General features: G+C 38.0%; 1 protein-coding gene across 6 annotated transcripts in view; it reads left to right on the top strand.

Moving 5' to 3' along the window:
- NBEA (neurobeachin) overlaps positions 1-14,798 on the top strand; it is a 511,508-nt gene that overhangs the window by 322,805 nt on the left and 173,905 nt on the right. For all 6 annotated transcript variants that reach the window (XM_052812195.1, XM_052812196.1, XM_052812200.1 and 3 more), the window contains one exon: positions 14,052-14,195. In XM_052812195.1, the coding sequence (XP_052668155.1) occupies positions 14,052-14,195 (144 nt within the window). The remainder of the gene's footprint in view (positions 1-14,051; positions 14,196-14,798) is intronic.

Below are 14,798 nucleotides of genomic sequence, written 5' to 3' on the forward strand. Positions count from 1 at the left end.
ATGGTTGAGGTTGGAAGGGACCTGCTCAAGCAAGGCTACCTAGAGCAGGCTGCCCAGGACCATCTCCAGACAGCTTTTGAATATCTCCAAGGATGGTGACTCCACATCCTCCCTGGGCAACCTGTGCCAGTGGTCGGTCAGCATCAGAGTCAAAAAATGTTTCCTGATGTTCAGAGGGAACCTCCTCTGTTTCAGTTTTTGCCCATTGCCTCTGGTCCTGTCACTGAAAAGAGTCTGGCTCCGTCCTCTTTGCACCCTCCCTCCAGGTATTTATACACGTTGATGAGTTCTCCCCTGAGCCTCCTCTTCTCCAGCCTGAACAGTCCCAGCTCTTTCAGCCTCTCCTTGTACGTCAGATGCTCCAGCCCCTTAATCATCATAGTGGCTGTTCACTGGACTCCCTCCAGTATGTCCATATTTCTCTTGTACTGGGGAGCCCAGAACTGGAGCAGCACTCCAGGCGCGGCCTCACCAGTGCTGAGCAGAGGAGAAGGATCACCTCCCTCGACCTGCTGGCAATGCTTTGCCAAATGCAGCCCAGGATACCAGCCACCTTTGCAGCAGGGGCACGTTGCTGGCTCGTCTTCAACTTGGTGTCCACCAGGACCCCCAGGTCCTTTTTTGCAGAGCTGCTTTCCAGCTGGGTGGCCCCCAGCATGTCCTGGTGCCTGGGACTGTTCCTCCCCAGGTGCAGGACTTTGCGTTTCTTGTTCAACTTCACGTTGACATGTTCCTGTCAGCCCATTTCTCCAGCCTGTTGAGGTCCCTCTGGATGGCGACACAACCCTCTGGCATATCAGCCACTCCTCCCAGTTTCATGTCATGTGCAAACTTGCTGAGGGTACACTCTGCCCCATCATCCAGATCGTTAATGAAGATGTTGAACAGGTATGGATCATCATAAAACACTTCTAATGTCAATTTGCTCATGGATATTATAATACTTATTATTACTGAAATTGAGTTTGTTGTGACTACATGAGCCACAAAAATGTTTTTTATAGTCTTTGTTTGTTTACATAGTTAATGCACTATCCTGAAAATTAGTAACACACACAGTATCATAAAACACATTGCTCTGGGGAAATGCAGGTGATGATCCTTATCTAAGATAACTTCCCAAACTAATATTTATTTAAGTAATGTCTTAAGTATGAATATAGAAAAGAAACTAAAGAACAAAAGCCCTTGACTAAAAAGAAACCCTGTTCCCTCACCCTATTTGTGCACACTTAATTTTAGTCTGTAGGTAAACACAAGTTGACAATTAATTGTGAGCAGTTTTAAGAAATAGCATCCACTTTATGGACAGAAAACACATGTATGTTACTTGATATTCAGCGGTGAGCATTTTAAGAATATGTATGCGGTCATTAAATTAATCCATAACAATGCTTCCATGTGTCATCAAGTAAGTCCTCTTTGTTCTTTGGTCTAAATGTGATCATGCTGCCATGTGAGACAAGCATGTAAACCATAACCTAAAATAATACTCCTGTTACACAACTTCCTTTCAGTATATGAACTAACTTCCACATTGATTGTGAAATCTCTAATGTACTCTGAATGAGTTTACATCTGAATTGTGTTCCTGAAGGAGTCGTGAAAATCTGTGAATTTTTTTAAGCATAGCAATTTAAGATTTGCATCTACAGCCTTATAATTGTAGCCCAACAGTGCCATCCACTGCTTCTCCAAATAAAGTTCCAAATATTTCATCCTCATAGGGCTTTAGGGAAAATATAATGTGATAGTTGTGTCCTCTTAATATTTTACAGGGTAATTGTCAGATACAGATGAAAATGAAATTTTTTTAAAGGCAGTCCAGGAATAAGAGCATAAGAGCTTACATTAGGGATTACTAGAAGGATCTGCAAAGCAAAATCCTAATTGTGAGAATAATTAAATCTAAAATAGTAGATTTAACCTGGTCTTCTTTCTAGTATTTCTTACCCCACCCCCCCATGATAAATATATTCTCATTAAATATACCTACTATTATTATGATCCTCATTCTTATAACCCACTGTAATGTAATGTAGTGAAAGACACCTTCAAGGTGTAAGCTGTAATGGAATTTGCTTAGGTAGAGTACTGAACACTCTTGTGCTGAATTGTATTGAACACTCAGCCTCTGAGCTGCTGCTGTCTGACTAAGTGATGGAAATGAGTTGCAATTGCATCCTAACGGTCCTTTGCAGTCTCTAAATACCTGCTCCCTGTTATATGCTATTTCTAGCACAGGAATTTTCATAGCAGCTTTATAGTAAGTTTTAGGTACAGATTCATGAAATAATAGTCAATTTTTTCTAGTGATATCCTCAAATCTTGAATGTCAGACTCTCTGTCGTGACTCTAATTCAAGCTTTTCACAGAGCCAAATAGGATGTGAAAACTTTTGTTTTTTTCCCTCAAAACCTTTGTGTTGGATTTCAGATGCCTTTCCTCTGAGATTTTCAGGTTATATGGCATGATCTGGATTTTAGCTGCTGTTATGGGTCTGAGCTAATAGATTTTACTGCAGAACTTTCTGGCTTTTTACCAGCAGTTAACTTAACTGCTTCTGTTTCTCACTTCTTCATCTGAAAGTGTATGACTCCGGAATGTTCTTGAAGTAGCCAAATTGGCCTGCAAAACCATTTCTAAGACCTAAAACTTGCCACCATTGCTACCAGTCTTAGAATTCTAGCTGCATTTTTCTCCCTTCCACCATTATGTTTTCATGTGAAAAGAATACACGGTATCTGTCTGTTCTGCCAAATGAAAGTCATTTACTTACCTAACTCAGTAAATTACTATGATGTGAAATGTTTTCAGAACCATGTGAAGGGTGTATTTGTTCTATTAATTCAGTTCTCTTGCTAATTGACAAAGAAATAGAAGTTATTGACCCATGTATATTCAGCGCATCTCATAGAAACATTTTGGAAGAACATTGTGTCAGTGAAAGTCTAATAATAGTCCTTCAGGACAGCTTTCACAGCTGGGTGAGTGTAGCTCTTGGGACTCAGGTTTTACCATGTGCTTTTCTTACCTCCTATTTTCTGTGCTTTAAAACTCCATATTAAGGAGTAACAGCACTTCAAATCTTCTTCGGCTATAGCTAAAAGTGCAAAATATTCTGGTTTTAAATTTTCTGCACTCTTATTCTTGATGTCTTCTTGACTGGAGGACTCCGTTCTCCACTTTGTATAGGAGTAAGTGGAAATACGTGTCATTTGTTAAGGGGAAAAGGTGTTTAATAACACCAATAACTGAATAAAGAAGCCAAAGCTGGACCAAATGGGTCTAAAAATGCAAGGTGAAGTTCCACTTGTGCCTGTACAGAGGAAGGTGTTTTCTGAAGACGTGGCTAGGACAGCCTGCCAAGCGCATGGCTTGGAATGGCGGGCCATTATTTCAGCAGTGCTGCAACCATTGCAGCCTAGAACTGGGAGATCGTAGTATAGATTTAAGACGACTTTATTCTCCCACTCTTTCTGACAGCCGGTAGGAGGCATGACAGGCTTTCAGGCGATGAACTCGGGTTTCTGAGAGCCTCCGGGCTCCTTGCAAGGTAAAGGTAGGTTAAGTCGACAGAGGCAGGTTGCAGGAATCTCTTTGATATGGGCGATTCCTTGTTTTTCACAAAGTAGACAGAATCGGTATGTATAGATTACAAAACTAAAAGAATTCATTTTAATATACCTAAGTATTTTTAATCCTCTTTTTACATTGCACTATACATTTATCACAGAATGTCTGTTTCTATTATATCACATTAAAATTATCGTAGAGTTTTTATGTAAATAGTAAAGCTTTGTACGCAAGAAACAAAGACTTATGTATATGTGCACTGGCTATTCCATATCCCTCCAAGTACAGCGAGTTCTTCAATACCACTTATTTTTATATGTTACTCATTTTATAGTGTTAGCTTTGAAACACACACAAAAAGTACCAATGTAGTGAAACAAACTGGAAGATTTTATGAGTTTCAGCATTGTGCAAGGTACAGGCAGAGATGCAGAAACACCTAGTGAAAGCACTGTATTAAAAGCCAAATACATTTTATGGAAAAGTTCTCAAATATACCACTAACCAGCATGACAAGGAAGCCACCTTGTTAGTAATTCTATCAGCCAGCATACTATGCATGTTTCCAGTTATATATATAATTTTGTTTTTCATATCATGTATGCTACATCATGACATGACTTTTTTCTTATCTTTATTGTATGCCTAAAGAGTATATCTCCCAGTGTATTTGTGTAAAGCCCTCAAAATCATCTACAACAGATATACTTTCCCAGCTGAAGGAACTATTCATAATGCTTCAAGAGTGTTTTATTGGTGTCTCTTTTGCCATATAGCATGAGTCATTCAATCTTGTGCCCTGAAAAAGCTGATCATGTTGTCTAAATAGCATCTCAGCTCCAGTCTGAATGGAAAATAGTGTTGCTAGTGCTTGCAAATTTAACATAAAGGTAGAAATTTTGCAAGTGTTGCCTGCAGCTGCATGGAAGGTTTGCGCTCTCTTGCAGTCTTTGCGAAGCAGAATGAAAGATGTCACAGACCCCGCGCAGCAGCTTAATGGAAAGTGAAATAAAATACTGTGCTCCTTTTTTCTTTACTGCTGACTGCTGCTAAGATTTCTGTGAGTTAGCTCTGCTTAATGCACACACAGGTTTTCTACCTGGGACAGTGATTACCATTCACCTATTTCGGAGACAAAATAATGACAATATCTTGTCAATTTTCTCATTGAGCTGTTTTGATAATAGACCCTCAGAATCTGCTTTATCTCAATGATATCTTGTATACCACTACTGTTTTGCTTTTCATCTGCTAGACTGCGTGAAACAAAGACGGTTTATAACTGCAGCTATTTTGGGGTTGTTTTTTTTTTAAAAAAAAAAAGTAGAATTCTGGCCCCTATCAAGCAAATAGCAAAGCTTTGATTTTAATTTGATAAATAATTGCATTTAGGCTCAGGAACTAGGACGTCATGTTTTTACAACAGCCTGGCCCAAACAGAAGTGCTGTGTGTTGCTACTAGAGCATCGTGCCTTAGTAGAGCTAAGAGTTAAACACAAATATCCCAGCATTAGGGCCACACTGCTGTCTCACAAATGTGTATATCCTGTGGGTGCTGCCCTTTGTCTGGAGTTGCTATAGCCATTGATCTACGCAGAAATAGAAACAGTTCCTCCCACCAGTTACTGTTGCTGCTGAAGTGAAAATGATGTATGCCAGTTCTAAAGAAGTGGTGATCTATGTGAGGATGAAATGAAATTTGCACAGAAAAAAACACCCAACAGTGCAGCACACTGAACCACTTGGAATTGCAGAGTAAAAGACAATGTAATGGAGAGTAAATCTAGATGTTCTAATGATCCTATTGTATTGACAAATTTATTATTTATATAAAACGGGGGCAATCCTTTTAAGAAACAGTTACAGGAGATATTATGTCATGTATAGGAGATTTTGCCTGTGTTAAGACTGCATACGATGTCCCTTCTGTATGTCTCAAAAGAGCAGAATTTCATTTGAAAAGATTGCCATTCCAGAAACCAAAAATCATTTCAGACATGTTGGCAAATGGCTTTCTCAAAGCACTGATCATGAGCTGTTGAGGCTTTCTTCTCTAAGTAGTCTTGATAGAAATTAAAAGAGTTACCTAACTACTGGAATTATGATAGCTACTATGAAATAATTTTAAACTTAATTCCTATACCTTCATTCTCTGCACTAGAGAATGAATTTTTTAGCTATCCTATTGTGTCTCTGTACAGTGGGTGTTTCCAAAGAGCTGATCTTGTCTGGATCCGATAGCAACAGCTGAAGTGGTGAGGGACAAAGCTGCCTTCTAGCAGATGTAATTGCCCGTGCTTTGGCCACAGAGGGGGAGAATTCAAAAATTAGAGGACAGGTCACAATAGTACAGATATATCTTTCTTTTTAAAAATATTGGGCTGCGGACCAGTCTCATGGTTTGGAGGCTCTAATTTTTAAATGTTAGGTAAGGGTTAGAAATGTTGGTGTAGAATACCCCAGTATGGGAGGTAAGATCACGTTTCTCATATGCCACTGCATTACGACTGGGCTGCTAGCATACACCAAGCGTTTGTATTTCCAAAGAGCGTTTTATTTCTTCCCAGGGTTTTATCATTATTAGCTTTTTCAGTTAGAATTTTTTGTGAGCAGGAAGCAAAACCGAGGCTAGCATATGTGGGCACAATTCCTCGGTACAGGGTGTGCCTCTTTAGAAGTCCGACAACTTTGATCCTGTCTTTAGGCTCCGCAAGCAGATAGAGTCAGAACATGGCTTTTCCTGGAGAATGTGTGCTTGGGTTAGGTACTTCAAACTCAGAACTAGTCTAAAACTTTCCAGACATAATCCAGAGCTGAATGTTAAGACATGACATCTTTTTCACTTATATGTTATCTCAAAAACATTTTATCAGATACTATTTCACAAGCATAGAATCCCTTGTTTAGCAGATTTATTTCATTATTTCATTATCATATCATACATATTTAAATCCAATCACTTTTTGCTTTTTACCTTATTAATTACATTTTTCTATTGAAACAGTTTGATTACCCTCTTCAGTGGCCTGTCTTAAGAAACCTTTGCTTACATGTGAATATTTTGAATTAAGGATAAATGAAATTCCTTTTTGCTGTCAAAACCAAATTGTGAAAATGCGTTGCATGGCTTTGAAAATCAGTACACTCTATTAGCAGACCTGTCAATATAAAAAGTGCATTCCATTTCCACCTCTTGCTCTAATAACCTTTTCTATGTTACTCAGAGGCAGTTCACATAATCAGAGTATATTGTCAGCTTACTGGAGTTGGGGAAGCATGAAATGAAAATCGCGTTAATATTGATCCAATTCTCTTACTTGCAAGTGTCCTTGATGTCCTTTCCACTGAGCAATAACTGTTGGTGTGATGTAGTTATTTTCCTCTCAGCTATTACTATACTTCTGTAAAATGGCTGGAAAGACAGTTAGGAAAATTTTATTGCTCTTAATTATTTTTCTTGTGTATCATCTTTGCCTGTTTAAGTGATCCACAGCATATCAGAGAATCTGGTTTCCTTCTGCAATTTATCAAACTACAGTATACACCGCGAGGCTGCATTTCAAACTGACAGGGATTTGTAAAGGTCATCAGTCATGAAATATGAATCCATTCTTGTGTGTACAAGTTACAGTGGCAAACTACATCTTAATCCAAATATAAACATTTGACTGTTTTAAGTTCCCATTTGAAGGGCTTCTTTTGGTTCCAGACAGAATGGAGACTGCCATTCAGGAGCCCGAACACCTCGTAACATTGGCTGGACTGGGCAGATCCGACTCTGTCACCCGCTGACTGGTCGTGGTCGGTGCTGAATCAGTGCAGGATCCTTTCTCATGTGCTCAGAACACCTGAAATCTCAAATAATGTGTCATGATAATATTGACGACTTCTAAAAATTAATTTCATAACCACTCTGAATCTCAGTTTTCCCATCCGTAAACTAAAAAAAAACCAAGCGCCCAACATGGTAACTCCATCTTTATTTTTATATAGGACCTTTTATATTTATATACAACACTTTGACTTTAACCACAAGTATTTACTGTTTAAAAAGCCCTCAACTTCACCTGAGAAACGTGTTCATTTTGGCCTTGCTCATATTCTTACTCTCCTCATTGGCATAGTTTGCATCAGTCTCATTTTTACAATGCAGAACATCTGAGAATTTTTAAGAGGAAAACGTATACAACAGTAAAGTATTTATTTACAAATGACTCGCATAAAGAAGATCATTTGGTCAGATATTAGGTATAAAAATTGGAGAAAAATGTGTGGAATGTCTATGATTAAATTTTCAGGTAATTATCTATTATAGAAAGCAAAAATGTGATTTGGTTTTGATTTTGGTGGAAGTAATTTCCAATACAAATGTATGCAATTTTTAATTTCTATGCGATTTTCATAGTTTTTCTCCCTCATTTCTTCAAAGATCCTTAATAATGAAAATATGATTTAGATTCCTCTGGCTTTTATTAAATCTATTAAAACCAGCCTTCCTTTAATAACAGTCACTTCTCTGATTCTCTGGGGAAACTAAATGATATGCCAGTCAAAGCTGCCCCTTCCAGAAACACATTGCAATTTAAATAACAACTCCAGCAGACACAGGTGGGGACGGTTCGTCGTGATATGCCGCTCTTGAGCAGAGCCAAGGCTACGCGGTGCACGTTTCCCACGGAGCCCTCGGAGGGCTGGCTCTGCAGCCGCGCGGAAGGACGTTAGGCTGGGGTGGAGTGGTCACCACGTCGATGATTTAATCGTCCTGGGTTTTGCAGAGGTCAGTTTACAGACTCCCAAGCAGCTGCTCTCCATAATTGTGAGCGCTGCAAGGGTCCCGGTGCCTAATCAAGTTAGCGAAGATTAGCAATGAAAGCGGGGGGTTAAACTGTTAGAATATATAAAGCAGGAAGCTTATCTACAAAGAAGGTAGACCGTAGTGTTGCATTTTAATTCTGTGCGCACGTAAGCTTGGTTCTTCCTACAAAAGTTAGTTTGTACAATAAACAAAAAACCTCTCCCAAGAAAAAGCTTAGTTCTTTCAAGCTCTGTTGATAAATTATATTTTACCTGTGATATAATTTCATGGTTCACATCGTGACCTGTCAGGTAGCCTCTTGTGAGGAACTAATTCTGAAGTCCTTTATTTACTAAAATATTAAAAACTACCTTACACGATTAAAAGTCGGCAGCAAAACCAGTGTTCTACAGAGCAGTACGTAGCAGTGATCTGTAAAGAGGAAAAAGCAACTTTACCCTTAAAAGTTTCTGAGGAGAGCTAAGCTTCACAAAAATTGTACTTCAGCTGCTATAAAAGGGAGTTTTTAATTAAATGCAGCATTTTACTGTAAAGAGAACAGACTTTACTTATGTCAAAATGCTCCTTTAGAAGCCACATAAAACCGTAAAAGACAATATATGAAAAAGGCTTCTTAAAGAAAAGAAAAACACCATCCCATGAAGCAGATTTCCAGATGTTTGGAAACATTAGAATTTCCTGTCAGTATATTTAGGTAACATTAAAATGAGGTTAACTTTCCATTCTGCCATCTCTCTTCAAAGATCAAAGAGCACTCACTGCATAAATTGCCTTATCGGTAATTCGTTGAACTATGGAAACAACTTTATAAGGAGCAGTAGTCTCCTTTTCTTGGTTACAGTATCACCAAGCAAACTTTTCTTAAAATTAACCATATTTTTAACCTCATTTTCTACTAAATACAGAGAGAAAAAATTTAAAACACTCTATTTGAATGTGTAATGAATGCATAGAAGTAAAAAGAGAACTGGAAACTCTCATCCTGTGTTCAACTAAATCGTAGTAATTAGTGTAATGCCTAATAAAATAAGTGTACATAAACATGAATGTAATCAACAATATGTTATGTTTGTACTGCTAATTTTAAAATTTTATTTAGGGACAGTTTTTGTGGGTCTGGACACTTACAGTGTCTTTGAAATATAGGTTGCATCCCTAGAACCTGTTGTGACCTACAGAACCCAACAGCGACTTTATTAATTGAAAATAGAGAGGCAAAAATTCAGATGTTACAATAACAATACCCTGCCCCCCCCAATTGTTTAAATATTGCCTGTATTAAATACTTCTAGAGGCTGTAGCTGCAAAATAACATGAAATTCTCCTGTTCTTGGGAAATTATTAGGGTTTTGTGGGGCTTTGGTATGGGGTTTTTTTGTCTGCTTGGTAATTTCTGTTTAAGGAAGAGTAATGCTACTGGAAGAGAGATTAGTAAATTCTTGGCAATACTATACAAGTTTACTGTGCAGCTTATATAATCTTTCAGACATATAAACCACACACCTTTTCATGGAAGTTGGGGGTTTGTAGAGGACTGGTGGTTGGTTTCTTTAATTTCTTTTAAAGATGAGCTCTTTTCAGTTACCCTGAAGCTACTGTAGGAAGCCAGTTTTTAACATGCACATTCAAAAAAATTATCAAGATGGAAACAGGTGTAACAAAAGAGAGATTTTTTTTTTTAATAGCTTATCTAGGCTTATACATACATTCTCTTGAAATATCTTTAAGACAGAGCCTTCAAGTTTCAAGAAATTAGGGCGCCAACTTCAGCTGGACTTCAGTGCCAGCTGCATGACTTATTTCCTTTAACTTCTTTGCAAAATGTAGTTTTAAGAAATATTTAGCTGCTTATTGCAAGGCTTCTTTCCAAATCCCAGTCTAGAAAAATATGCCTTAAGAAGGACCTTGATAAGGACAAGAACTGATAGCGTCTGCCAGTTCCAGTTCTGTGCACCCCAATGTCAAAATGTTGCTTTCTTGAAATTATATCTAGTTTAATTTTATTTTTTTCCTATTTTAATGGATTTGAAACATTTTCTAATTAGACTTAGGAACTGACATTAATACAATTCTGTATTGTGTCTTTAAAATACAAACTCCTTGTGTCCTAAAAAGGGTTTTAAATGAAATATCTGGAAATGGATTTCATTTCATAGTAATTTTGCTGGGGCTTTGGAAAAAATAATTTGAGTTTTGATTTTTTTCAAACACGCTGAGATATCAAGTATTCATTTATTCGACTCTCCTTTTTATATCATTGTTAACAATACTAGACATAGTTTTATGTCATATAATTTTTTATTCAGTTTGTTGTCTAGTTTTAAAGAGACAAGTTGTTTTTCTTCTTACTCTTATTTGGAGAGGTTCTCTTATTTTAAAACCTTTTTGAAGTCATCTTGAAATATAAAAATAGAACATCTGTGACAGATCTGTTTTGAACATATTTCACGTTTCAGGATCCAAGGAGATCTGGTGGTCTGTGGTATTCGCTTGTTAATTTCTTGATGAATGGGTAGAAAGGCCACGAAGTGCACTCAGTACAGCACGTCTTCCGAAGATAGATGATCTCAAATAAATTCTATTCCCAATCAGTTTTTGATTTGTTAGGTGTTAAACCATTTCTTTGTAAGGACAGTGTTTACAAGCCTTGTAATGAGACAGCCCTGTGAGACCTTACTCTTCTTGCTGTAATTTTGATAAATGGAACTCTAATTCATAAAGGATATAGTGATTGAAGGGCAACTCTGGGTCTCGTACACTTTCATTTAGATAAATGTTTGGTACAGTACAGCAAAACTGAGGTGCACTCAGCAAAGTGATAAATTTAAACAACAGCCAAACCAGAGCTTTTTTCCATCAAGACAAAGAAGCGCCATTTACTATATTTCTTTTAGATAAATGTATGTTTAATATTATAAACCAGAATGGGTCTTAGAAACATTCATCTTGTTGCTAAGCTCCAAATTTGCCAAACTAATTTAATGCCTTCTACTCTACCATGTTTCTTACATTGGTGTCTGGCAATATTTCTGTAATCTGGTAACTGGAACCCTCATCACGAGGGATTTAAAATAATACAATAAATTTCAGGTTCTTCTGATGCATTTTAAGTGTTAGTAATAATTGGGGGCTTGGAACTTTTTTATTGCAACTTTAAAAATATATCTTCATGCATAAATAATTTTAAAGGACTGTCACTAATCTAATCAGTTACTACAGAAATGGTTGACTCTATGATTACTCCAGATTGGTACTTTTGAAGTAATTCATTTGAAGATTATCACATTTTATAAAGCCAGAAACTTTCTTAACACTAGAACTACCAAAAAGGAAGAGAAGAGTATTTTCATGCTTCCTTCCTCCACTGTGTTAGTTCATCTCAGGCCCGGTCTCCTTTAGTGTCAAATGCTTCACAGCAGGAGCTATTACTTGTGTCAAATGATGCTAAACTCCCTTGCAGTAAACACAAGTGTAACAAGATCCTGATCCAGCAATTAAATACTCAGGACAATTCTGATGTGATAAAACTCAAGGTCTGTTACAGCACATTACTCCTTTGTGTTTTTCCAAACTCCTACAATTCTTCTTCCTTTCTGTGAATTAGGAGGAAGAAAAAAAAAAAAACAAAAAAAACCCAACCAAAAAAACCCCCAAAAGCTTGGACATAATACTGAAAACTTTTCCAACTGTTAGTTACTTGATTCAATTTTAAATTAGGTGAATAATTACAGTTAGTTGTAATAAGTAGTAACCTATGCAAGTGAGGTAATGATCACAGCCTAATAACTGAACACAGCACAACACAGTGTTTTGGTATGTATCGGCATTGGTGTTGTCTTAATTGCTGTCAGTATCGGTATGGTCCTAGTGGAGAGAACAACAAACAGGAAGACTAGAGATGCTGTCCTTAATTTTGGGCATAGTGAAAAAAAAGGGGGTTTGCTTACTTGTTTGTCTTTACCTGCTCTGGAGTTTCAGAAATAGCAATTACGATATTAGCGATAGTATCCAAAAGGTTAATATTAGGCAATGTAAAACATGAGGTTGTCTCGGCCTGTGGTGGAGTCTGATATCAAGTGGCATGCTAAGAGTTATCTTCAAACAGAGTAAATAAATACACTCACAGAAAAATACATCTCCAGCATTTTTATTTCCATGGTGTGACTCTCCTGTGCACAAACTAATTAAAAGACCCATATAAGAGTAGGAGATAAAATCATAACACCTTCCCTACAGTTTGTAATAACAAAACTGCCTGACACATCAGTTCCATACTATGCATCTATCTTCACTAACCTATCAGCTTACTATATTCCTCTTAATTGTCCTGTATTAATATGAGGCCATGAGTCTTACTGGCCTTTACCTCATCATCTTACATCTGCCATAATAGTATTCATCATGTTTAAGTTAGAATCATAGGATGGTTGGGGTTGGAAGGGACCTTAAAGATCGCCTAGCTCCAACCCCCTGCCATGGGCAGGGACACCTTCCACTAGACCAGGTTGCTCAGTTCAGGCATTGTGGAAGACAAACAAAATCCGCACGTGCCTGTTTTTTCTCAGTTTTCACCCATCGTTCTGTAGCTTAGTAGGAAGCAAATTTCCAAATTATCAAACAGAAAGGAGAGATTACGTTTGGGTTTTATTTCTTGGTTGGCAGAACTGGAGATGCCCAGATCTTGCATGGTCCAAGGTGAGGATGCAGGGTTTTCCGTTTAGGAAAAAAACAGAAGCTTTCTTGTCTAAGACTACTGTGAGTACGTAGTACTGAAAATAAAGCTAATGACCTCTCCCCAGCTAAGAAAGAAACACCGTGTGGATGTCACAACAATAACATGAAAGCTATTTATATTATGAAAGCTACTTACGATCCTATCATTTGACCACACTATGATTAATTTTTTACATCATGTGAATAAACTCTGGCAAGCGCTAGTAGGACCTTCCCAAAATGTAAGATAGTATATCTCCTGCCATAAGGAGCTGGCAGTCCGGATAGAAGTCATCAGTTGTAGGCAAGAAGAAGGGGTAAGACTTACCTGTGAAGACATTCGAGGTACTTGGCACATGTCCGTGCACTGACATTTTTATTGTGCTCCTTAAAAACACACACACAGATGCACAGCAAAGTTCCCTCACTGCGCTTGTCTTTTTTCGGTCTTTTCTGAATCTCGGCATAGCCTACCTTGTTGTTACTGTATATTGAGATAACCAACCTCCTGCTTCACCATTCCGTCCCTCCTATCTCTAAGATGAAAACCATGACAGATTTTGAATTCCTGCAAGCAACTCCTTTATTTAGAGTAGGTGGTTTGAGCTCTCAGAGGTCAGTCAGAGTCAGGACACCAGCAACCCAAGAGAAACTCCTGCTGAGTTTCTTGCAGGTGCAAAACTGATGGAACAACATTGAACATAAAGTAAATAGCAATTATTAAAAGCAGGAGAGTCTTTGTGAAACGGTTTGTATTTTATTCAAGATATATTTTGAAAGACAGAATAAGGCTGCATATTTTGTAAACCTTGATAAAGTTTTGGAAAATGTTCCTTCCTTTTTTTGATAAACATGATTTACACTGTATTTTGTTACTACTTGACTGTTTTTGTTTTATATTTAAAATACTATTAAGTTAACTTCGCAACATTTGTAACTTTTTTAGGCACTGAAGAGGATGTAGTGAAGTCAAAGAAAACTTTCCGAAGTCAAGCTGTGGTAAATCAGAATGCAGAAACAGAGCTTATGCTGGAAGGAGATGATGATGCTGTTAGTCTGCTCCAAGAAAAAGAGATTGACAACCTGGCAGGTAATTATACTTTTCATTACAACTAAGATATGAGCCGAAAGGCTCTTTTGAACTTGTTAGTTCTTAACCTTTGTGGTTAGTGTCTTCACATTGACAGCTAAGCATACAATTACAGTACAAACAGATTCTTTGTGTTCTAGATTTAATATGATGTCCTACTGCCATGAACTAGGGGAATGATTACAAAGCATGTGCCCATCGCACAGCCTTTCAGCAGAGATGCGAGAAATACCAATACCTCAAGGGCTTTTATTACTGCCTGCGAGTCGTTGGAAATTCTGTAAAACTACTGTGGAACGTTTCCTGTTGTTGTTGTTAAAATGGAAACGTGGACTAATTCCACAACTCAGGGTTTTGAGTGTCGGAGTGCGGTTGTGCACGTTCCCGACCTGATCCCGAGCGCCACGCAGCTCATGACGAGACACCTGCGCTCCGGCGGGTACCCGCTTCTCTCGGGGATGGAGTTAAGGGGGGTCCGCAGTTACCTCAACCCATCCGTCACAGCGAGGGAAAAAGTTGCCTGTTGTAAGCAAGGACTAAGAAGGAATGAAACTGTAACCAAGCTATGAAGTTAGCGTACGGGCTGGGAATGAGTCCTCCGTA

This window comes from Harpia harpyja, chromosome 17 (genome assembly GCF_026419915.1).
Source record: "Harpia harpyja isolate bHarHar1 chromosome 17, bHarHar1 primary haplotype, whole genome shotgun sequence".
NCBI lineage: Eukaryota > Metazoa > Chordata > Aves > Accipitriformes > Accipitridae > Harpia > Harpia harpyja.